Source organism: Pongo abelii, chromosome X, assembly GCF_028885655.2.
Source record: "Pongo abelii isolate AG06213 chromosome X, NHGRI_mPonAbe1-v2.0_pri, whole genome shotgun sequence".
Taxonomy (NCBI): domain Eukaryota; kingdom Metazoa; phylum Chordata; class Mammalia; order Primates; family Hominidae; genus Pongo; species Pongo abelii.
Window position 1 is genome coordinate 42,161,486 of NC_072008.2, and position 24,562 is coordinate 42,186,047.

General features: G+C 40.5%; 1 protein-coding gene across 11 annotated transcripts in view; it reads right to left on the reverse strand.

Moving 5' to 3' along the window:
* CASK (calcium/calmodulin dependent serine protein kinase) overlaps positions 1 to 19,831 on the reverse strand; it is a 400,245-nt gene extending 380,414 nt beyond the window's left edge. For 8 of the 11 annotated variants that reach the window (XM_024240508.3, XM_054544489.2, XM_054544487.2 and 5 more), the window contains exon 1: positions 19,556 to 19,764. In XM_024240508.3, coding sequence (XP_024096276.1) covers positions 19,556 to 19,614 — 59 coding nt within the window. In that variant the 5' untranslated portion in view covers positions 19,615 to 19,764. Of the gene's footprint in view, positions 1 to 19,555 lie in introns of all 11 variants that reach the window. The other 3 variants (XM_009234749.4, XM_054544490.2, XM_054544486.2) reach the window with 1 other exon arrangement.
* Positions 19,832 to 24,562: the final 4,731 nt, after the last annotated feature.

The window sequence follows — 24,562 nt, forward strand, 5'->3', positions numbered from 1 at the left end:
TACCATAAACAGAGGTAAACAATGTAACAGAGATTATGTACCTAGGTTAGAAATTTTGCTCTACCCTTACTACACAAATATCTTAAAACTCATATAATTCAATTATAAAATGTGAGTACAACAGTACCTACCACAGGCATTTGTTTTGAGAATAAAATGAAAATAATGTTGAGGACTCCTAGTAGAACAGTCAAAGGGCAACAAAGGGTAAAATTACCCCAAAGTAACATTTCTTCAGAACATAATCTGTTCTCCACTCCCTGTGTTTTTTAGACTGGTTTTTCTTCCTTTATTTTTTGGTCTCAGATTGAGACTCTTAGATCAGTGCTGTCTAACAGAACCTTCTGTGATGATGGAAACGTTCTAAATCTGCACCATCTACCATGCAGTCACTAGCCACTTGTAGCTACTGAGCAACTGAAATGTGGCTAAAGTAACTAAGGAACTGAATTTTTAAAAATAACATTTATTGAGATATAATTCATACCATAAAATTCACCCTTTTTACGTATACAATCTGGTGGTTTTTAGTATATTCACAAAGTTGTGCCTTGATCACTAAGAACTACCTAAATTCCATTAAAATTTTCATAACCTCAGAATGAAACCCCATACCTATTAGTAGTCACGGCCCACACTCTCCTCCTCCCAGTCCCTAGTAACTACTAATCTAGTGTCTATATCAACAGATTTACCTACTGAGGCCATTTCTTAAAAATGAAATCATACAATATGTGGTCTTTTGTGTTTGGCATCTTTTACTCAGCATAATGTTTTTGAATTTATGTTGCACCATGTATCTGTACTTTATTTCTTTTTTTGGGGAAAGGAAGTCTTTATTCACAGATGATATGATCATCTATGTAGACTATCCAATGCAATATACATCATTCTACTAGAATAAGTGAATCTAGCAAAGTTGCAGGACACAAGAGTAAAATACAAAAAATCAATTACATTTCCATATACTAACAACAATCAATCAGAAATTCAAATGAAAAACAGATTTACCACAGCATAATATATGAAATATTTAAGAATGTGACAAAAGATGTACAAGACTTGTACTTTTAAAACTACAAAACACTGCTGAGAGAAATTAAACAATACCCAAATAATAGAGATATACCTTGTTCATACATTGGATGACGCAATAATTTAAGCTATCAATTCTTCCCAAAGTGATCTTTTTTTTCCTCTTTCCAACTTTTATTTTAGGTTCAGGGGATACATATTACATGGGTAAATTGTATGTCACAGGGGTTTGGTGTACAGATAATTTTGTCACCCAGGTAATCAGCATAGTATCCTACAGATTTTTGATCCTAATGCTCCACCCTCAAGTAGGCCCCAGTGTCTACTGTTCCCTTCTTTGTGTCTGTGTGGACTCAATGTTTATCTCTTCCTTATAAGTAAGAACATGCGGTATTTGGTTTTCTGTTCCTGTGTTACTTCACTCAGAATAATGGCCTCCAGCTCCATCTATGTTGCTACAAAGGATATAATCTTATTCTTTTTTATGGCTGCATAGTATCCCACGGTATATATGTACCACATTTTCTTTATCCAGTCCACCATTGACAGGCATCTAGGTCAATTACATGCCTTTGCTATTATGAATAGTGCTGTGATGAACATACACATGCATGTGTCTTTATCTTTATTTTGTAGTTGAATGATATTCCATTGTGTGCAACTACCACATTTTGTTTATCCATTCATCCATTAATGGACACTGGGGTTGTTTTCACCTTTTGGCTTTTATGAAATGCTGCTATGAATGTTCATGTATAAGTTTCTGTGTAAATATACATTTTTAATTCTCTTGGGCACACACCTAGGAATGGAATTGTTGGGCTGTATGGAAACTCTATATTTAACTTTTTGAGGAACTGCCAGTGTGTTTTCCAAGGTGGCTGCAACATTCTACATTCCCACCAACGTATGAGAGATCCAATTTCTCCACATCCCTGCCAACCCTTGTTATTGTCTTTTTGATTCTAACCATCCTAGTGCACATGAAGTGGTATCTCATTTGGTCTTGATTTGCACTTCCATAATGACTTGATGTTGAGCACCTTTTCGTGTATTTATTGGTCATTTATAAATCTTTTTTGGAGAAATGTCTGTTCAGTGAATTTTAAATTTTAATTTTAATTAACTTGAAATAGCCACATCTGGCTAGTGGCTACAATATAAAGCAGACAGCAGGATTTGGCATATGGCCCCTTCACTTCACCCAAGGCCGGGTGGGACTAGCTAGGTGACTCATTAGGAAGCTCTCAAAAATTACTGTTGATGTTGAAAACAATTCATGCTCACTGCACACCTGCAAGGCTCCAAGGACTTCATACTCACTATCTTATTTAATCTTCACAACAATACTATCAGTTAAAGTCTACTGTCTCCATTTTACAAACAATGAAATAGTTTTAGACAGATCAAGTAAGCCAGTCATTAGTAATTCCACTCACTATAAAATTCTCCATTCCATTTCAACCTTAGAAACTTCTTTTCTTCATCTGATTTAATTAGAGCATTGCTCTTATAGATCTCAACTAGGGAAACCAGGTATTATTCAGGATTCCACTACTATGTTTGGCATATACTATACAATTCTATCTCTACTAACCTATTTCAAAAGAACATTATGAGAACTAAATGGTTTTGAAGCAGCAAGATATTAGCACTAAAAGAAAATATGAACTTCTGACTTTGTGCATTATAGGCCATAAATTTTATCTTTTCTAATGTGTTCAGCCACTTCTTCCCCTTGTTTGAACTGATTCAACTATATACTGAACATCTACTATGTACCAGACACTACTCTAGGTTGTAGAGATACAACAATGACTATGATAGCCAAAAATCCTGACCTAATGAAGCTCAAAATATGTATTAAACATATGGTTTTAAAAGCACACAAGTTCTAATAAGTTTATGTCACATGGAGGCCTTGTTGTAGTATCTATTTCACAACGAACCTTATCCAATACTGCAGCATAAGTACCCTTAAATAATACTCTCTGCCTACTAAAAAATTTGAGTCTGAACACTATAGCCTTTAAAATGGTTCAAAATCTACACATTTGGCAGAACTTTTCTACAGCAGTTGCTACTCTGGAAGTAGCACCCAGCTCCTAAGCACAGCCAGCTGCCAAGGAACCCAGGGAAATTATTAAAGCTTACCTCTAGCTCTTGGGGCTGCCCCAGACTCCTATGCACATGAGGGCAGGGCAGGACAACACAGAAAGAGTCACCACAGCATTTCTCTTGCCTAATGCATGGCATGATTTCCCAAGCTTTCATCATCACCTACTGCTGACCCCTATTTCAGGTAGATAAAACAGAAATGAGGAGGTTGTTCAGATGATTCGTGTGGGTGGCTATTGTGCTAGCTGGGACAGTAACACTGCTCTCTTTTAAAGAGTTCACATTTTATTCACTGCTATAAATAACAATTTAGTTTTTAAAATACTGCATTTCCAACACTATACTGCAGAAGACAGTAAAGCTCAAATTTTCCAGTAGATAGGTTGCCTTTGGCGACAGACCTAAGTAACCACACTCTGAGGGATGGCCTTTGCCTGACCCCTCTTCTCATTGTTCCTCACCTCTGGGATGAGTAAGCAGGGCAAAAGGTATGAAGTAAGTTGATTGGGAAAGCCTAAATTAAATGTCTAACTCAATCATTTCCAGTCTCAAACTCACTATTTCCTGTATCTTCCCCAGCATCCACTACTAAAGTATTCAACCCAGATTTACTGAAAGAAATCAGGAATCAAACAAACTCACCAGTAATATAGCTCAGTATCATTTGGCAAAGTCATATTTCCTGACTTAAAACATCAGTTACACAAGGAAAAACACAACCATGGAGTCACAACTGCAAAAACAACACTTTTGCCTGACCTTGCTACAAGAGCCAGTGGAGACTACAAGAAGGCCTTTCTTTCAAAGGCTATTATACTTCCCTCAGTGATATGCGTAAAGAGAAACATTCATGTGCATCAATAAGAACAATGGTAAAATTCAGTTGTATTTTATACGAAGTTGACCACCAATCACCTTAATGGCTAAGAACAGGTACGAAGGAGAATCAAGAGTACAACATGACATTCCAACTACAAAGAGAAACAGCTATCCTTGGATGGATGTGGGAAGGCTAACTTTTAAAACTCTCCCAGTAAACGTTCTAAGATTGCCCGAAATATTCAATATCTATGTGCTCACTAACATCCTGGTGAAATACCCTAACATCCTGGTGAAATACCAGTGACTACAGCACTCCAGGACAAGGGTAACAATTTTCCAGAAGGGATGGCACTATTTCAATGGCTTAGAACAGTGGTACCTAACCTTTTTTGGCACCAGGGACCAGTTTTGTGGAACACAATTTTTCCATGGACGATGGGGACTGGGCGGGGGGTGGGGGGTTCGGGATGAGACTGTTCCATCTCAGATCATCAGGCATTAGATTCTCATAAGGAACATGCAACCTAGTTCCCGCGCATGTGCAGTTCACAATAGGGTTTGTGCTTCTATGAGAATCTAATGCTGCCACTGATCTTACAGGAGACAGAGCTCAGGCAGTAATGCTGGCTGGCCTGCTGCTCACCTCCTGTTGTGCGGCCTGGTTTCAAACAGGTCATGAACCGGTACTGGTCAGCAGCCCAAGGGTTGGGGACCCCTGGCTTAGAACACACTAAACAGTCCCAGCACTTTGGGAGGCTGAGGGAGGCAGATCACCTGAGGTCAGGAGTTCAAGACCAGCCTGGCCAACATGGCGAAACCCCGTCTCTACTAAAAAATACAAAAATTAGACAAATTAGACAAATTAGCCAGGCGTGGTGGCCTGTAATCCCAGCTACTCGGGAGGCTGAGGCAGGGAGAACTGCTTGAACCTGAGAGGCAGAGGTTGCAGTGAGCTGAGATCGTGCCACTGCACTCCAGCCTGGGCGACAGAACAAGACTCTGTCAAACAAACAAACAAAGAAACATTCCAAACAGCTCACATAAATCCCTAAACTTGGCAGTCACAAGGTGGGTTTTCTCTTGAGGAAGTAAAAAGGCAGTAAGAATTGGGAAAAATGAAGATTATAATACATGATTAAGTTAGATTACACTACAGTACAGAAAAACCAAGGACACACCAGCACAAAATCAGTGAGAAAAGGTCACAGAATTGTTAAACAGGCTACCACCATTACCTAACAGAAAAGGAAAGGGCAGAGTAGTATGTTATTTTCATTTACCAGTCTCTACTCATTGAATTAATAATTTGATATCAGAGAGAAGAATGGATCTGTAGAAATAGGAGGGTCAGGTGTAAAGACAAACACAAGTGCTTACCTAATGATTTTAGCTGTTCACAGTTCAGAATTAAAGGAAAGAAAACAGCACGAAGGCTTTATCTTGAGTAGGGATTGGCAAGCTTTTTGTGTAAAAAGCCGGATAAATGATTAAGGCTGTATGGACCATTTGGTCTCTGTCAAAACTAATCAACTCTGCCCCATAGCATAAAAGCAACCATAGATGATACTTAAATAAATGATGTTAGCTGTGTTCCAAATAACTATTTACAAAAACAGGCAGTAGGATGATTTGGCCCATGGACCATAGTTTACTGACCCCTGATCTAGAGTTCTAAGGCAGTGGTTCTCAATCTTTAGCGTGCCTCAGAATTCCCTCGGAGGGTTTGTTACAACAGAAATAGCTGTGCTCCAACCCCAGGGCTTCTAATTCTGTAGGGCCAGAGCAGGGCCTGAGAATCTGCATTTCTAATGAGTTTCCAGATGCTGCTACTGGTCAGAAGATCCACACTTTGAAAACCACTGATCTAAACCTCACTGACTAAACAGGATGTTCAATATCAGATGGAACAGAATGTGCCATCTGATTGGCCACAAACATTTGTCACTTGTAGTAAGTTCCAAACATCAAAGCTCCAACAAAATTAAGCAATTTAAAAAGAAGCTGGGGAAAACAAAATACTCAGGAGTCTTTCTTTACTTTGACTTCAGTGTAAATTTATCATTGCCCCATTCATTCTCAAATCTCTTTATTCAATATTTTCACCTAACATGTTCTGAGCCCTATAAGGAATTGAAAGTATTAACGTCTATAAATCAAACAAGAAAATAAAATCAGTTTTAAAGACAAAGGTAAATGATTCTTACAAAATCAAAGAAAAGTCAACAAAGTCCATGTTCTTGTTTTTTTTTTTTTTTTTTTTTCTTTTTTGAGACAGAGTCTTGCTCTATCGCCCAGGCTGGAGTGCAATGGCATGATCTCAGCTCACTGCAAACTCTGCCTCCCAGGTTCAAACTATTCTCCTGACTCAGCCTCCCAAGTAGCTGGGATTACAGGCACATGCCACCATGGCCGGCTAATTTTTTTGACATTTTTAGTAGAGACGAGGTTTCACCATGTTGCCTGGGCTGGTCTCGAACTCCTGGCCTCAAGTGATCCACCCATCTTGGCCTCCCAAAGTGCAGGGATTACAGGTGTGAGCCACCACGCCCGGCCAAAGTACAAGTCCATTAGAAGTGTTTTAGTTTGGGCCAGGCACGGTGGCTCATACCTGTAATCCCAGCACTTTGGGAGGCCGAGGCAGGCAGATCACCTGAGCTCAGGAGTTCGAGATCAGCCAGGCCAACATGGCAAAACCCTGTCTCTACTAAAAATACAAGACTAAGCCGGGCGTGGTGGTGCACATGTGTAGTCCCAGCTACTCGGGAGGCTGAGGCAGGAGAATTGCTTGAACCCAGGAGGCAGAGGTTGTAGTGAGCAGAGATCGCACCATTGCACTTCAGCCTGGGCGACAGAGTGAGACTCCATCACAAAAAAAAAAAAAAAAAAGTGTTTTATTTCAATAAAATTGAAATAATAATATACGTAAGGTAGTTTAAGACTTAAGAATTATGTAATTTTATGTGCATGAGAATCTCATGAGGTAGATAATATAGCCATTACTATCCTTCTTTTACAAGATGAAGAAACTGAAGAAAAATCAACTGGTGATATCACACAAATTATTTAAAATTTTTCCTTAAAATTCCTTTTTCCTAGTAACTCTTAAATTGCATTTTTCAAATCCAACTTACACATATCTTTTTAGGACCATGTTTATGGATGTGTCTTTATCGGGGAAAATATTGTTCTAGTAAGATCTTCAAGTCCATATTCATATTTGTGGGCCTAATTCTGAAGCCACCCAGGCAAGTCTAACTAAGAAACCTGAACTTTAATCAGATGGCAATTTAAAGCCCACTCTACCATTAGAGCAAGTGGGTCATAGATTATGGAAGTATGATGATCCAGCAGTATAACAGAAATACTCAGCAATGGGAGAAATATTAATGTAGATAATCCAAAAAGTAGAGCAGCAAGCTTAGAATGCTCCCTCTCCAGATGCCCACACTCCTTCTGCAATGATAATGAATAGATATTTTCATTTGAACACATATTTACACAGATTACTTTCACATCCATAAGAGCAAAATGTTTTGTTTTTTTAAAGCTTTTCCTATAATATGTATGGTTGGTAAAGGTTTTTTCCATCTTTAGCATGCTTTTAAAAATGTTATGTATGTTGATTATGTGAAATACATTCTCACTTTAACCTGTGATTTTAATATTCTAATAACAGTTCTCTTAAATTTATATGAAATGTAATTAAAGAAAGTCCTCAGTGAAAACAGCTTCTTGCTTGTTTTACAAGTATCTAATTATTCTACAACTGACAAAATTTTTAAAAAATTTATTAAAAAGATAGTCTCAAATTTAATGCCACACTATACTGCTAACAAAAACCCAGTTAAGAAGATACTAAGCCTAAGATGAGGACCAGCAGAGATTCTATATAAAGGCTGATGATTCTGCTTCTGAACTAATAACTCAGATGGAAGTCAGCAAAAATTTCTAACCTAAATAATGCAATATAAATAATACTGTCCAAGGATTTCTGAAACCAATCTAAGCAGTATTTCCATAGGAGTGATCTAAACAGACCAACCACTCAATTTCAACACGATCATTCTTACACCTGACAATGTAATAAGAACTAGAAGATGAAATGCTGTTCTGTGGATTTAGGTTATTTAGATTCAGTGCCCAGTAGTGTCAGAGACTACAACTTCAGAATCTTTCCACCTCATTTTGCTCACTGTTAAGATGTAGAAATTGCTGTTGTAATAAAATTTGGGGAAGTTACATAAAGGAACACTACAATATTCATAAATCCTATATATGGGTGTTTCTGAAATATATATTCTGGGATTTTCCTTTTTTCAGTCTTGAAATTTCACATTATGAACAATTAATTAATCTGTCAATTGTCTAAATGCAAACATAAGAAGTGTGATACAAAATTCCTTCTTTTAACATAATCTTGGGAGTTTTTCACAACACTACGGAATTATAATCTAGAACAGACTTGGAAACAAATTATGAAAATCTGTAACTCAATACTATATTTTCTATGTACATAAGAGGCAATGACAGTTTTTTGTTTTTTTTTTTAACTTTTTTTATTATACTTTAAGTTCTGGGATACATGTGCAGAACATACAGGTTTGTTACATAGGTATACATGTGCCATGGTGGTTTGCTGCACCCATCAACCCATCATCTACATTAGGTATTTCTCCTAATGCTATCCCTCTCCTTGCCCCCCAACCCCCGACAGGCCCCGGTGTGTGATGTTCCCCTCCCTGTGCCCATGTGTTCTCATGGATGAAGCTGGAAACCATCATTCTCAGCAAACTAACACAGGAACAGAAAACCAAACACTGCATGTTCTCACTCATAAGTGGGAGTTGAACAATGAGAGCAACGACAGTTTTAAAAGAATTTTTTTAAGACAGTGTCTTGCTCTGTTGCCTGGGCTGGAGTGCAGTGATTACAGCTCACTGGACAGTTTTTTTGTTTGTTTTCTGTTTTTTTTTTTTGAGACAGTTTTGCTCTTGTTGCCCCAGCTGGAGTGCAGTGACGCAATCTTGGCTCGCTGCAACCTCCACCTCCCGGGTTCAAGCAATTCTCCTGCCTCAGCCTCCCAAGTAGCTGGGATTACAGGCACGCACCACCATGCCCAGCTAATATTTGTATTTTTAGTAGAGACGGGGCTTCACCACGTTAGTCAGGCTGGTCTCAAACTCCTGACCTCAAGTGATCCACCCGCCTCAGCCTTCCAACGTGCTGGGATTATGGGCATGAGCCACTGCACCCGGCCTGGACGGTTTTTAAAAAGACACAAAGCACTCTTCAATATATTTCTTAGGCTGGGTGCAGTGGTTCACGCCTGTAATTGCAGCGCTTTGGGAGGTTGGGGCAGGAGGACTGCTTGAGGCCAGGAGTTTGAGACCAGCCTGGGCAACATAGTGAGACCCTCTCTCCCTCCCTCTCTCTTGCAAGTGATTTATATATATATATAAAATATATATAAAAATATATATAATGTTATAATTATATAATTTATGAAAGTTATACTTTTTAAGTAATACATATGACTTTATTAAAGTTTCTTTAATTTTCCCTACCTGTATTCCTCTACTCCTTTTTATAAATGAGGAAGCAGGCCTACAAAGATAACATGAGTTACCCAAGGAGAAGACCGACAAATCATTCAAGCCCCACCTCCTCTGTAACGATTTCCCCAACTTCCTTCTCCTACTAGGTGGTCACACGGTCTCTGGATTTCTCAGTTAATGTACTCACTCATTCAACAACTGCTGACCAAATATTTTACTATGTGTCTGTCGGTTACCAAGTTATGCAGAGGATATGTGCATGAGTGTGTGAATAAGTCATTTGAGCTCCCTGAGGCCAGAGAACTCAAGTGTTTGGTGAATAGCAATACCTAATGCTAAATGACGAGTTAATGGGTGCAGCACACGAACATGGCACATGTATACATTTGTAACAAACCTGCACGTTGTGCACACGTACCCTAAAACTTAAAGTATAATAATAATAAAATTAAAAAAATAATAATAATAACAATGACAATTAAAATAACAACCTTTAGACATTTCACATAGATCATGCTATTCAATCCTCACAACAACCTTACAAAGTATGTACCATTAACCACATTTTACAGATAAAGAAACTGAGGGTCAGAGAGGCTAACTAACTTGCCTAGGACCTCATAGCTAGAAATGAATGCATAAATGAACAATGAATAAAAGTTAGCACCACTAACAATTTTACACACATGGTAGAAAAGAATGTTCATTTCACCATATTATTTATGTAATAGAGCCTGTGTTTAGCACTGAGAATGTGCACATTTGGAAATTGTTGAAACTTACGTACATAACTGCCAAAAGTAATTTGAGTATCTCAGAGACATTCTAGAAATAAAAAATACTTATGCTGCACTTTACAATTCACTAATCCACACAAATGGTTTGTGAAGCAGCTATCATTCCTTTTATAAACAAGGAGAAAATAGCCACACTGTGCCCAAAGGTTACCAGATCAGAAGGGGGCTGCCTAACAAGCCACGGAGCAACCGCAATCCATACGTTTAGGGGAAATCACATACCAAGGGTAAGAAAAAAGGCCAAGAATTGATAATGTTTTCTAAAAACACAAATTAGAATCTATAAAATAGCAGTAGTATAATGGTAATCTGCACACCATGGAAGGACTAGAGAGAGAGACCTCTGTAAGTGAATGAATATCATCATCCTTTAATTTAAGAAAACATTAAAATCTGCATGTAGTTGAATGGTAATACAGTGTACTTCTATCCTAGATTTAAATATACCAAAATACTCTAACTTCAGGGTTAAAAGCCTGAAATACAGACTGAACATAGTATATTTTGGATATTATTAAACTACATGAGAGAGAGAACAATCCACATTCTTACCTGCAAATGATTCAAATACTCAAAACAATGATTACAAAGCAAAAAGGAAAAAAAGTATATTAAAAGAAATCACAAAGATTGGGAGAAAAAACAATGTACAACAGCCCAGTAATAAATAGAATACAAGAAGCTGAAGTGAAATAACATGCACTTAGATACCAAAAAACCGGCTTACGTACAATGAAGCAATCGTTTCTTATTGTGAATGGATGTGGACAACCAAAAATAGCCATAGAACAAATTTAGTTAGGAGGTGACGGGATAAGAAATGTGAAAGAGGAGGACAGTACTACACTCATCCAACGTGGACAAAAACCCTTGAGGCTAGAAAGAATTCAGTTTCCTATAGTAGAAAGATATAAGACAATAACAGTGGTTTGACACATACCAAGAACTTAAAGTAAATGTAAAGTATCTAAAATTTACTTTGTCACTTCATGAAAGGCTTCCATTTAATTGACGGTCATGCACAAGCTTGGGAATGAAAAGGACATAATCTTAGGAAAACCAAATGATTTTACCTAAAAGCCAGTCATCAGAAATCTGCAAAACACAATTAGAGTGAAAAAGAAATCTACTTTGTTTTTACCCTAAATATGTTGGTTCTCAGATAGATTTACAGAGAGATAGTATAAAATTACTAGTATCCACAGAAAAGAAGCCAGACCTAGCTTTTCAGACACATCATGAATTGACTATTAAACATAATATTCATTTTGATAAGTGCTTTAAATTGTCTCTCTGTTATAGCCACGTGTGTTCTTAGTCCTCAGAGTACGTTGGCATTTTACATTACTGATCCTCCCCCCACTTTTAAACTTCTGTGCAGTCCATTATCCTGATTCTTCTAACTCTATGAGTTATACTCCAAACCACAAGGCCTAGAGCAGTCAACCCCCAAGAAGTTGTTCACTCAGTTTTACTTCCACACAGATGACTCCCAAATCTTCACTGCCATTCCATACCTCTCACCCAAATTACAGTTCAGCATTTCCAGCAATGTAAAATTACAGATGGCTTGCACTCAATCCAAAGCCAAAGTAACAATCCATATGACAGAATACTGGGCAGCAGTTAAAGAGGAGATAGAGACAGACAGATATATTGATGGATATGACAAGATCATCAAGTATATACTACTATTAATGAAAAATCAATATTTCAGCATAGTATACAAATATCTCACTTTTAAACAAAAAGCTTCCAGAAAGATGGAGAAGAAACTGAACAATGGTTACCTCTAGAGAATGGGGATATGGACGGTAGGAGAATTGAGACAGACTCACTACTTATCTTTGTATCACCTATATTTTAAATTGTACGGCCAGGCACAGTGGCTCACGCCTGTAATCCCAGCACTTTGGGAGACCAAGGCAGGTAGATCACCTGACGTCAGGAGTTTGAGGCCAGCCTGGTGAAACCCTGTCTCTACTAAAAATAAAAAACTAGGCTAGGCGCGGTGGCTCACACCTGTAATCCCAGCACTTTGGGAGGCCAAGGCGGGCGGATCACGAGGTCAGGAGATCGAGACCATCCTGGCTTACACGGTGAAACCTCATCTCTACTAGAAATACAAAAAAAAAAAAAAAAAAAATTAGCCGGGCGTCTGTAGTCCCAGCTACTCGGGAGGCTGAGGCAGGAGAATGGCGTGAACCCAGGAGGCGGAGCTTGCAGTGAGCCGAGATCGCGCCATTGCACTCCAACCTGGGTGACAGAGTGAGACTCCGTCTCAAAAAACAAAACAAAACAAAACAAAACACAACAAAACAACACACACACACACACAAATTAGCCAGGCGCGGTGGTGCATGCTTGTAATCCCAGCTTGCTGGGAGGCTGAGGCAAGAGAATCACTTGAACCCGGGAGGCGGAGGTTGTAGTGAGCCAAGATCGTGCCACTGCACTCCAGCCTGGGAGACAGAGCGAGACTCCATCTCAAAAAAAGAAAATAAAATAAAATTTACTACGTGCATCATTACTTTTATAATTTACTGTATAAAAACTAATTAATAAAGAAAAGTAACACAAAATTATTAAATCTCAATGTTGGAAATAAACATTAACTTCAAAACAAACTAGCTTTGGAAATGAAATTTTCCCAGGGTAGAAGTCAGAGACTCTATACTGACTTGGGCTCTACAACCAATACCATAGTGGCTCCAGGACAGAAAGGAAGGAGAGCAAGTTCTGTAGCATCTTAAATCCTACAGCATAAATCCAGAGCCATATTTGGTGCTTCTAGAATCTTCACTGTCAGTTGCAACTAAAAAATAAAACCAAAAAATGTGAGAACAGCACATCCCATCAACTTGTTGGCTGGGGTCAGGTACCTGCTCTGCAATAGTTAACTCAGTCTCTTGATTATTTAAGGTGTACAGTGCTCGCAAACAGCTAGAAGCTCACAGACTCAGCGGCTGCAGCTCACTACACAGTTTTCAGAATCAGAGAGAACAATTTCCGTATTTTTATCACAGGATAAAGGAATAACTATCCTTTGGAAACCACTCCACCCCACTTCCAACAAACATCTACCTCTGAAACCTTATTACTTCTGGTTTGGCAAGTTAGGAGTAATTAATCAACTATCCTGTCTGTTGGGGCAAGGGAAATGGAAGAAAAAATTTGGAGAGTAAAAGGAATAGAGAAAGTTCCAAAACAAATTATATTTGGACAGATGGCTAAGAGTCTATATTTCCATTGCTAGATTTGCCAGTTAGTTTGGTAACAAATGCTGATGTTTCATTAAAGAGAAAGACAAAAATAAAAAAGAAACAGATGAAAGAATAGAGTATATGGAACCTCTACTGAAGAGATAAGAAATTTGACCAGAAAGTCAAACAACTAAAATTTGCAGTATAGAAACTCTGAAAATGAAGATATGTGTCTTTAAGAAAATCCAACGCAGTATTTTCACAACTTGAATTAGCAGCAGAATGCAGCATGAAATGAATAGACTTTAAAACCATGGAACCGCGTTGGAATCTGTGTGATCTTAGGTGAATTACTGATCACCCCCTCTGAATCTCAGTGTTCTCTGTAAAATGGGTATGATTAAATAATACATCCAAAATGCCTAACATTAGAGGAATAAATGTCAATTCCCTTTACAAAGTAAGCTTTAAGTTATAAAAGCTTTTTAAACAACCTTATGTCAAAGTTCCTTTAAATGCAGTGCTCCTACCACATTTAAAATGAGAAAACGTTTACAAAAATGTAATAATTCAAGAATAATCTCAGAAGCAAGGTATATCTGCTTCTTTAATTTATTGAGTAGAACTACAGCTGGAGACAGAATTTTCAGTTTAAAGGAAGTATCCAGGTACACAATTTAGGGACATTTGAGACGTAGTTCATCAGGTGAAACTGTTGCAGATACAAGGAAAAATTGGAGAGCAGAACTGCGTATGTCACGTACATAGAAGTGTGTTACGGTCATAAAAATTAAGGGAGTCCACAGGAAGTATTTATGAAGACAACTTCAAACAACACACCCTAAAGCAATCTGTAAAAAGCAGACAGGAAGAGACTCGAGAAGGTTGTATACATGCAGAAAAGCAACGGAGTACCTCTGTTCTCCCTCCAAATGATCCTAGGATCATCAGGAATCAATATTGCTTCCCTACTCCCATTGAGGCCTGCTATCTGTAGGATCCACACCCTGAGTTCAAAAGGTTTTTCCTCTGTAGAAGTACAGCTTAACTCCCATGGCTTGCATTCTTTCTGGGCCACCAACAATTTAGCTGCTGATCACTTCTTTTACCTTGTTACTTGGCTGTCACTGTGATCATGCACTTCTTTCACGATCACTGGTATTTTTGGAATATCTACTAATTTCTGGAAAATTCTCGGTTCCTTCAGGCAAACACTTGATCTTTTCCTAACATTAAAAACTAGTTTACCTACAAAGTCTAGTTAAAATTTCCAGGAAACATTTTTTCAACACAATGCGACATTCTCCCTATGGTACTAGAATCCCAAATCACTGCATGAATCAATACATGTGAAAGTCATAGTAATTAGTACAAATTAGTAAAGCTGAATTTTTCTGTATGCTGAATTATATACTTTACATATTATTAATCCAGTATTTACATAAAGACTGCATTAACTCAATTCTCCGGCTAACAGCATTACTGGAATCACAAGTATGTAATTTAAAGCATACAAGCAACTTAACCATACTCTTTTAAAGAGTGTATGTACAAACACAATCCATACTAAACTGATAAATTTCTTAATATTAAATCAAGCCATTATAGTGGAAAACCATCATCAACTGTTATTGAAGGAATCCTTGTTCTGTGTTGTTCCAAACGTCAGACAATCGCCATGTTAGCATTAGATGAGTGTCATAAATCAATGTGGATCTTAAAAGGCCCAAGAAATCAAAGCCAAACACAAGCTAAAACTAAATTTTTACACAATAAGGCTGAGAAACACAAGTGCATAGAAGATAAAATCCATGTTTTAGCCATTTAGCTTCAATACCTTCCAAAAAGAATTTATTCTACTTTGTAAGAGTTGCAAGCCTCTGAAAAGCCAGTCCCAAAATATTACATACATAATCTAAGTTTTAAGCCAATGATTCCCCATTATAGCTGCACATTAGAATCACACAGAGAGCTTTAAAAAATGTCAGTGACCAGGACCCACTCCCAGAAACTCGGATTTCACTGCTTTGACACAGGGCTCTGGCGTTGATCTTTTTTAAAAGCTCCCCGGATGATTCTAATATGCAGCCAGGTGGAGAACCACTACTTTAAACTAATGCAGGCTCTTGGGACAATAATTGCTCTGAGGTTGATAAGCATGCTTTTTTGCCTTTTAATGAGATTTTATTAAAACTACTCAATTCATTCCACAGCTAATGAAAGGCGGTTACATTGCAAGCACTGTGTTAGTGGAGAAAGATGTGTAAGAAACATTCCCTGCCCTCAAGAAGCTCCTTATTTGTGAACTAGAGAGATCCATAAATAAGTAACTGTAATTAAATATAAGTGCTCTCGAGGTGTAAGCAAATACAGCATGCCTCACAAAGTTGCACATCATCCTTAAGCAAGGGTCATGCTGCATCATTCCAATTTTAGTGTATGTCCTACCAGAGCAGGAAAGTCAGAAGCTAAAGGCTACTAAATAACAGGGCAAGTATTCACCTAACACAAGGTAAAAATGGTGTGTATTTTGTTATTCTCTTTCATAGACACTGCTATACCAAGAAAGTAGGCATTTTTCTATGTTTTAATTTCGATGAATTGTCTTAAATTTCCTTCATGTAGTATTACCGGTTGTACACTTACTTATAATTGTAAAAGATACAGTAAATGATCTTGACATAAAAATTAGTCATTAACCTTATTTGCATAACACCTTTCCTTTCCAGTAATTGCTACATTTGCTAAGACAAGAAGTTTTGGGACTATGATAAGGTCGTATTATTGGAGATTTGTCTCAGTCATTTAAAAGATAGTTACATAGAAAATGTTATAGAACCAACAGGAATTCAAAGGAGTTTCTGCAAGATTTTCAAAAATGAGAAACACAGGGAAAAGAATTTTAATTTTTAAAAAGGGAAACGGCATCCTTCCAATATTTGTAACAAATTGGGCACGTGTTCCCTCAAAGACAGCTTTAACAAGGGTAAAGGCTGCAACCACTGGAAAGAAAACATATTCCAAATAATGATCTTATATTTCAAAACCTCATTAACTCTATAAGTTATCTTTCTCAACCAAGGGGGGGAAAAAAACACACTGAAGGGTCTAAATTAAACGAGAACTTTCATTTATGACATCAAGTAAGGCCAAGTACACAGTGGTTAAGTGAGTAGGTGGTTGCGTAGGTAGAGGAGTGAGTGGGTAGTCAATTAGTCTTGAAAAGTGAAATCTATTTTAAAGTACCTTAGTAAAAATTAAAACCTATTAAGATCTAGTGGTGAAAAACAACTTGTGATACTAATTTGGTATAAAAGAAAATCAAAATTCCATAGAACTTGGATAGAAATCAATAAAAAGGTTTTCAGTACATGTGAACATCTTCAAGGGCTATCTGTTCAAATTCAGAGGTGAACAAATTCTAAGTTAAAAATGTATGCTGTCAAGGTCCCTGCAAGAAAATCTCAAGCTAATTTCAATTTCCAGATCAATATATACTAAGACAATTTACTAGAGAAACCTTCAACTTTTACTCAGATTGAGGAACACTATTATTACATTCTTTAACAATAAAGCTAGCTTGAATTCATTATTTCACATAATGGCATTTTATAATTGGCACTGACCAAGTCAGATTTTGTAGGATATGAATGAGATTTCACAGTTCATAGTAGTTAAGGTAGCCATAGAGTACCTATCACCTCAAAATTAGCTTGCTGCCCCTCTTTATGCAGCTCTGAAACAGTCAGAAAAGATGAATTTTTTTCTCCCAGGGGTGTTTCCTGAAAAATATTCTATCAATTACAAATCAGCGGAATATGGACTGTGTTAATGTGATTCTGAACATTTCTTTTTGATATCCAAAGAGATCACATCATCACCCTTCCAGACTTTAAGGAATCAGAACTAGTTACCAAAACTGATTCAGGGATGGCTATTTTACATCTTCACAATATAATTAACATTTTAATCTCACATTTTCCAATTATGACTTTGTTAGTTCATTTACATCAGCTATAACTAAGATGCAACAAACATCATTCACCCACACATACAGTCATTTGGAGGCTTTTGGGAAACACCTAATTTATCTTCACTGGGTGCTCCTAAGAATGAGGAAACCAAGGAGATTTTTGATACATTTTTTTCTCTAGAACTGTGCTATTCACATGTGGCTACTGGGCACCTGAAACGTGGCTGGTCCGACTGGGAAACTGAATTTTGAATTGTATTTAATTTTAATTAATTAAAATTTAAATTTAGAAAAAGGTACTTGATTCGGTTATTGGAAAACTTTTATGTATATTGGGAACAACTTTTGCAAATGCAAATTTCATGAAACCTAAATACAGATTAAGTATTTCTGATTTTCATCAGAAATGTAGCTTAGTGTCAGAATTGAGATGTGCTGTTAGCGTAAAATACACATTGGGATTTCAAAGACAGCATAAAAGATGTAAAATATTTCGTTAATATTTTTTCATATTGATTACATGTTGAAATGTTAAGTTTGGATCTACAGGGTTAAATAAAATATTTTATTAAAATTAATTGCACCTGTATGTTTTTATTAAATGTGGCTACTAGAAAATTTTAAATTACAAATGTGGCTCATAATATATCTTTTAGACAGTGCTGTTCTAGAACACTTCCACAACCACTTTAACAAGACACATTTGGATACTTTCCTTTTAACAGTCTGGCTGGTCATGTAACAATAGGGCAAGGAGTAACATGTCCTCACATCAATTGGGTCTGAGTAAAGTGTGTAGCAAGCTCTACCCACAATTTCACCATGTGAGGTAACACTGTAATACCTCAATATGCAAAGAAAAGGAAACAAATTAGCACTCAAATTGAAATTGAGTACTGCAGACAACTTAAAAGAGATAGGGCCAACTGCTCTAAGGTCTTGGTTTCATTTCCCAACTGTGGACCTTAAAATAGACAATAAAGCACCGCTTCCAAAAAAAAAAAAAAAAAAAAAAAAGAGGTAAGATATTTCAATGTTAGCTCTAGCGATCCTTATTAAGCAAAAATTTGCTCTTAAATCTTATCTCCTCAACTTCTAAAGCCACAGAATACACGCTGTGTTAGGAAATCAACTTCAGATTGCCAGCATTTCCTTCACAAGCAAATTAGCAGGATTGTGCACTTGGAATACTGTTTGACAAGAATGAAAAGGAAACTATTCAAAATAGATTTAAGGAATGGACAATTAGATGAGGAACTGCAGATTTAATTCTCAATCAGCACTGTGATTAATCTGATTCCCTGCTTTTCCCCAGCGTAATTATACAACACAGATGAAAGGATGAGCATTTGGACTGTCAGTTCTATATTCTAGACCAGCCCGGTGACTCAAAGCAGACGGCTCTACCACGCTAACCACCATCCCAACAACAGTCGAGGGGAGCCTCGAGCACTGATTGAACAGTCATTGCATAACAAGGCATTAAAAATTCGAATGCCCCCAACTCTTTCCACGTTCGTGTACACCAGGAGGGAGTTTGCTGAAACTGAACGCACCCCGTCTTAAATGACCCCCTCCAATCCGGGCATGGGGTGTACACAAAGGCATCTGTCTAATATCCCGCACAATAGACACACACCCCACAATTAAAACCCTGGACTCTCACCACACAAGCAAAGGAAATGCAAGCTGCTCTGTTTCAAAAATGGTCTATGGTACATGCAAGGTAACAATAACCCCAACTGAAGCAACTATAAAATCGGCTGTGCCACGTCCCTGTGCGACCGTCAGATAAAATGCAGGCAGCCGGCCCCACGCCTTACGGGGTGGCCAACCTCGGCTCGGTGGCCTCAATGGACCGCTGAGAACCCCCAGGCCCCCGCCTGGCAGGAGCTCCAGGTACACGTCTATAAATACTCCAGGATGAGAAGGACGAGAGGGGAAGAGGGGAAGGAGGGAGGGCAGGCGGCAGGCCCCGAGTGGGTGCGGGAAGACCGGGGCATCACTGAAATGCATTTTTCCACACTCCCGCTCCCTCGCGCGGAGACTCACTTTCCGATCACCTCGCACAGCTCGTACACATCCTCGAACAGCACGTCGTCGTCGGCCATGGTCCGGAGGGGATAGCGGCCGCAGCGTGGAGGGCTTCGAAAACGGGGGTGGGGGCGCCCAAGAGCTCAGTGCCCAGCCCCGGGATCGCCTCCTCCCCTCAGGACCCGCGAGCCCTCGGTGCCGAGGACGCTCGAGTGGGGCCGCGAGGCCCAGAGACTGCGGCGCCTTCCTCTGCAGGCGACCGCCCCGGCGCGGGCGGCGGGGCCGGGGCGCGGGAGCGAGGGCGGCCCGGGCCCGGCGCCGCCCGCCCGCCCGCCCGCTGCTTCTCGCGCTGCTCGGGCCGCGCTGCCCGGCGTGCGGATCCTCGGGGACCGCGCGGCGTCGCGCTCTCCGCTCGTCAGCCCGCGCGGGCCGCGAGGCCGCGACCGCTCCCTCTGTCCGAGGCCGGCTCCGTCGCGTCGCGGAGCAGCTCGGGCTACAGAGGGGGCCGCGGCAGGACCATGGAGCGAGGATCGCCGCGGAGGGAGGTGGCGGCGGCGGATCGGCGCTGGGGACCAGGAGGCGGCGGCAGAGACGCTCCCTCCTCTTTCTCCTCCTCCCGCAGCCGCCACCGCCCGCCCGGGAGTGGGAGGGGGATTCGCGGGACTGGCACTCTGTGCGGGCGGGAGCCGCGGCCACCGCCTTCTGCTCCGCCCCTCCGCCTCAGCAGCCGACCGGCTCGCCAGCCCCGCGCACCCGCCTCGCGCAGACACGCCCTCCTCCCCCGTCGGCGGCGCGGCTTCCAGAACCACAGGCTCCGCCCACTCCAGCCCGTCGGGAGGCGGTGGCCCAGGGAAAGGGGAGCGGGCTGAGCGGCGCATGCGCGGGGCGCCGGCCGCGTCACGGCGAACGGGCGGGCACCGGGATTCTAGAGGGCGCGGGGGGTTGAGCGGGGCGCGCCGGCTGCAGCTGCCGAGGCGGGGCTGGTTGGGGTCGTCGCCTCCGCGCCTAGCCGCGACCAAGCCGCGAAAGGGGCTGGAGACAAAAGGTCCACGGCTGCACGCTCGTTGTCGGGCAAGAGGCACGAAACTCTGGCCGCTCCCCTTTCCTTCTTTTGTAATCGCAGGGAGCCTTTCCCAGTTTTTTTTTGCTGGGAAAAGAGGCAGGGAAAAGGTGCTAATGAATGAGAAAGCTAAAAGAGAGGTGGAGAGAGGTTGTCACTGAATCCGTGCTTGGCAGCGGATGCTTTTAGTGCTACCCTGTCATTCCTTAATGAAGATGAGGGCTGGGGGTAAGGGGAGGTCGTCCAAGAAAAGGACTAAACAAAAACTGCCTAGGAAGGTGTGCGACAGCAAACGGTCATCAATAGAGACAGCTTCTCCCACGTTCTGCCCCAAACTCAACAAATATCTATCCAGCGCCTACCCTCACTAGAGACCAACCTAGAGAGAAGCTAGGAAGGCAGGGACAAACCGCGACTTTAAGCTCCTTTGTATATTGTCCTCAAACTCCCAGCACCTACTCTGCTCTCTATGCTCCCTATAAATGTTAGACTTGTCAGGAACAAAATGCAACTAGAGGGAGTGCAGGCACAGGAGCAGCCAGGGAGTGAGGTTCTGGGTGTTGCCGCTGTGCTAGGTTGCATTCAATATGAAGATTTCTGTTCAACTGAGCATGTGCGGAATGAGCCAACGCCATCAGACAGGTATATGCCTCAGTTGAAGACCAATAGTGTCTTTGTTCCTCCGCACAGCAAAAGTGCCCAATTAGTTCATAAGTCAGTTTCCAGAAATTGTCTGGTAAATTTCTCAGTGCAGTATTTTTTTTAAAAAAAGTATTTATTAATACCAAAGTGGAGGGGATGATGTGGAGACTCACAGCCTATTTTCTCTTCAGAAACGTTTCGTGCAAACCCTTGACCACTCCCTCAAAAGGCTGAGAGGTTTGCCTGCTAAGGATTTGGATACTAAACCTTTTTTTTTTTAATGCTGATCAGAGGACAAGTGTAATTGCACACGGTTTTCCTCCTTTCTCAAAGAGCTTGTGCATTCTCTAGAGACGGGGGCTTCAGAACTTGAGAAACATTGCCTCCTTTAAGGGTCCAAGAGTTACTCGCCACAAGTTGGCATGTCCAGCTCATGTCTAATGAATAAGGCGTCACTCCATTCTGCCCTGAAGTGCACAGGGACCCTCTCAAGTCACCTTGTCAGCTTCACTTCTTTTCCCCAGCCTGAGACTGAGCTATACCAAGCCCTGTCGACTTCATTTTGGGGTTTGTTGTCTTCCACAAGGACCTATGCTCAGAGGTAGAAAAGGACAATTATAAAGTAAAACAGAAAAGAAAGTGCAGGTGAAAAAAAGAGAGAGAGAGATTGCAAAGATAAGTAAGCGCTCTGCTCATAGGATCACAGTTGGTTTGGATCCGGAAAGAGCCTCCCTCACTTACAGATGGAAGAATGTGGTGGTTGCTCTCCCAAAAGCCATCCCACCCCTCTCCCCCACCATAGGGTAGCAGCTCTGGACTTGAGGTGAGATTGTAACCATCTTTACCGGAGAGGTGGGCTCTGATTAATTAAACTAACACATGCAGCCCCCTTGCCACAGCGATAAGCCTAATTTAATCAGCTCTTGGCACTCCCTGGTCACAAGCTTTGAGTGGTTTGAGGTCTGCCAATCAGCACAAAGCTGAGGACTTTTTCTCCTGATCTGTACTTAGATCTCCCAGTTCCCAGTGTGATATTTAGTCATATAGAAATTCTCTGCAATACACATCCCTCAGAAGTTGTACCATGTATGATGGCTAGAAGTAGATCCTCTCTGCTTCGGGGACTAAAATAACCAAACCTTTTAAATTAATTTTTCTCTGGGTGTCTTCCAAAAATCCAATACTGTTCCAACAAATAAGCCCATGTATTAGTGAGTCAGGTGTCAATGATTTGGTTCTGTTTTCGTTTCCACAAAGAAAATGTTAAAGTAAGTGCATCTATTAGATTGTGTTCAGATGTTAGCAACTGAATATTCAACTAACAGTGGTTTAAACAAATGCAAGGGGGCGGGGTGCTCTTTTCCATGTAGCAAGGAGATGTGTGGTTATTAACAGTGATCAGCTATTCAAGTGCGTCATCAGTGACCTAGGTTTATTCGTTCTACTCTGCCATTCTTGTAATGTTAGCATCTCATCCTCAGGCTTGTTACCTCATCATTATGAGATGGCTGCTGCAATTTCAGACATTAAAGGGAGGAAGCAGGAGGGCAGTAAGGACAGGAGAGGCCTTTCTGCTCCGTCTCTCATCTATTAGGGAAAGAAAATATCTTTTTCTCGTCTCACGGGCCAGGACAGAGTCACAGGCAGCAACACTTACCTGCAAGGGAAGCTGGGGACACGGGTATTTGTCTTCTCCTGCCTCCTCTTGGGAGGTAGACAAGGGAGAAGTAGGGGGAAAATGGGCTTCGGCAGCAGGCTGGAGTGCAGTGGCACAATCTTGGCTCACTGCAACCTCCACCTCCTGGGTTCAAGCGATTCTTCTACCTCAGCCTCCCAAGTAGCTGGGATTACAGGCACCTGACACCATGCCCGGCTAATTTTTGTATTTTTAGTAGAGGTGGGGGTTTCACCATGTTGGCCAGGCTGGTCTTGAACTCCTGACCTCAAGTGATCTGCCCTCCTCAGCCTCCCAAAGTGCTGGGATTACAGGCTTGAGCCACTGCACCCGGCCGATTTCTAATGCTAGGAAAATTACCAATAAAACAGTTCTATGTCTTCATCATAATGTAGCTATACCTCTAGTATATAACTGATAGGCCTTAAAAAATTCAGAAACATCTAAAACCCCGCAAGGTTGGAGTTGGTGCTAAACAAATTTGATTCTCAGATGTCAGTGCAAATTTTCAGTGACTTTGAGGTCTTGGACTTTCCTCACAACTGCACTAGACATTCTCAGGTTGTCGGGCTCCCACATCATTTCAGCATAACACAGATATACAATGGAAAAACACACTCCAGAGAAATATTAGCATGAGGGCCACTCACAGAGGTCAGTGTGGCACAGGGCTAATTTAGGCAATTTAGAGTTCAGCCTCACTCCGTAGTATGATTGTTTAAGGATATAAATTATTACTGAATTAATGAATAAAATTAAGAATGACACTGTTCTCAACTGGAATAGTTATTGCCTCACGGTATGAACAGGATGTTCTAAGCTAAAGTGAAAGACATCCTTCCTCTCTCCAGAAAAAGCTACATATATTAGACTTATACTCTGATATCATTTTGCAAGTTATTTATTTTATATTTATTCAATGAATGTCTGTGTTAGCCATGGGGGCTATAGCTGCAAATGGTTCCTGCCCTCTCTGAACTTCATTCTAAAAGAAAACAAGTTGTCGGCAAGTAATTACATTGAAGAGTGATGTTTCTTAGGATTTGGGAAGTATGGGGAACACATATTGAGAGGACTTATGGGTTGGGGAAGGCCCAATTGAAAAAGTGTTTAGACCAAGACTATAGAAATTATAGAAATTAATCAGGTGAAGGGAGTAGGGGCCACTTGATTATCGGTAGAGAAAACAACATTTCTGAAGTCTTGGAGGTGAGCAAGAATATGCTCTTCTAGAAGAAGAACATGCTCTTTTGGAGAAGTGGGTCACGGCTAGATCATAGCCTATAGGAAGAAAGAGGCCAGAGGGAGTTAGAGAAATAGGCAGGGGCCAGATACTGAAAGGCATCAATTACCATTTTAAAGAGTTCATTCACTGAAAGATTACAGATTTCAGTGGTACTAGAGTCTTATGTGTAGACTGAGTTACCCTGAAACCCCAAGCATGAACAGAATTCTACTTTTAAATAATTATTCCCTTTGCACTGGGTGCATGTTGTTCTCTCCCTTACTTTTAAAAATCCAGATACTCCTGTAGTAAATATGAAATCCTTTAAATGGTTTCAGCAGACACTGTAGGTGCTCCATTCAAATTCCCTCGGATCCCCTTTACCATTTCTGTGTGCCTCACTCCAGCTTCAGTGTATTTTTG